The sequence below is a fragment of the Egretta garzetta genome, unplaced genomic scaffold (assembly GCF_000687185.1).
Source record: "Egretta garzetta isolate BGI_Z169 unplaced genomic scaffold, ASM68718v1 scaffold85, whole genome shotgun sequence".
Classification (NCBI taxonomy): Eukaryota; Metazoa; Chordata; class Aves; order Pelecaniformes; family Ardeidae; genus Egretta; species Egretta garzetta.
In genome coordinates, this window is record NW_009259718.1 from 3,294,863 (window position 1) to 3,295,582 (window position 720).

Genomic DNA, 720 nt, shown 5'->3' on the forward strand with positions numbered 1-720 from the left:
CCCGCCGCCTGTCAGCGCTGCCGCAAGGGAGCTTCGTGCCAGGCAGCGGTAAAAGGGACAGGGAACACGCACACACCCACCCACCCCGCGGGGTTTTTACAGCCCGGGATAGCCTAACGAGCTCGTATTTCCACGCTAATTAATGCTTCCCGCCATGCAGGTTACCCATCTGTGGGCTCCGTGTCACCATAAGCCACGTCACTGCCAGCGGAGCCCTGCTGTCCTCTGCACACGCTGGGAGGCACGGGGGAAAAGCGAAGCCATTTCGCAGTTCCACGGGCGATCGTGCGGTAACCAGACTGGAGGCAGCCGAGGGGCAGTAATGGACGCGGCAGTGGCCGCTGGCCGTGTTGTTGGCACAGAAAGCCGCGATAGCTGCTAGTCGGGCGTGGTGTATGTTGAGATAGACACATACATTAGGTTGTGTCACCGAATCTCGCCTGCACACCCACCAAGGAGCCCAGGGAGACGGCGTCGGGAGGGGGAGCCCAAAGAGCACCCTGCTGGGCTGCTCCCAGGCCCATCCCAGGAGCCCTCAGCCCACCAAACGCTCATCTCCTCACACCCCAAGGAGCACAGGGGCACAATGGCAGGCGGGAACCCAAATTAAGAACTCCGAGGAAGGGACACCCTGTCTGGGCCCCTCCCAGGGCTGTCCAGGGGAGCCTCAGCCCCAGAGCACCTTTAGGCTGGGTGGGGTCGCTGCATTTGGGGGTGTGG

The 720-nt window shown here is 62.8% G+C and overlaps 1 protein-coding gene across 1 annotated transcript in view; it reads right to left on the minus strand.

The window, feature by feature from the left end:
- The window catches only part of KPNA1 (karyopherin subunit alpha 1), a 57,337-nt gene extending 56,962 nt beyond the window's left edge, over positions 1–375 (minus strand). Inside the window, exon 1 of the mRNA XM_009639111.2 lies at positions 166–375. Within this exon, the coding sequence (XP_009637406.2) occupies positions 166–190 (25 nt within the window). The 5' untranslated portion in view covers positions 191–375. The remainder of the gene's footprint in view (positions 1–165) is intronic.
- Positions 376–720: the final 345 nt, after the last annotated feature.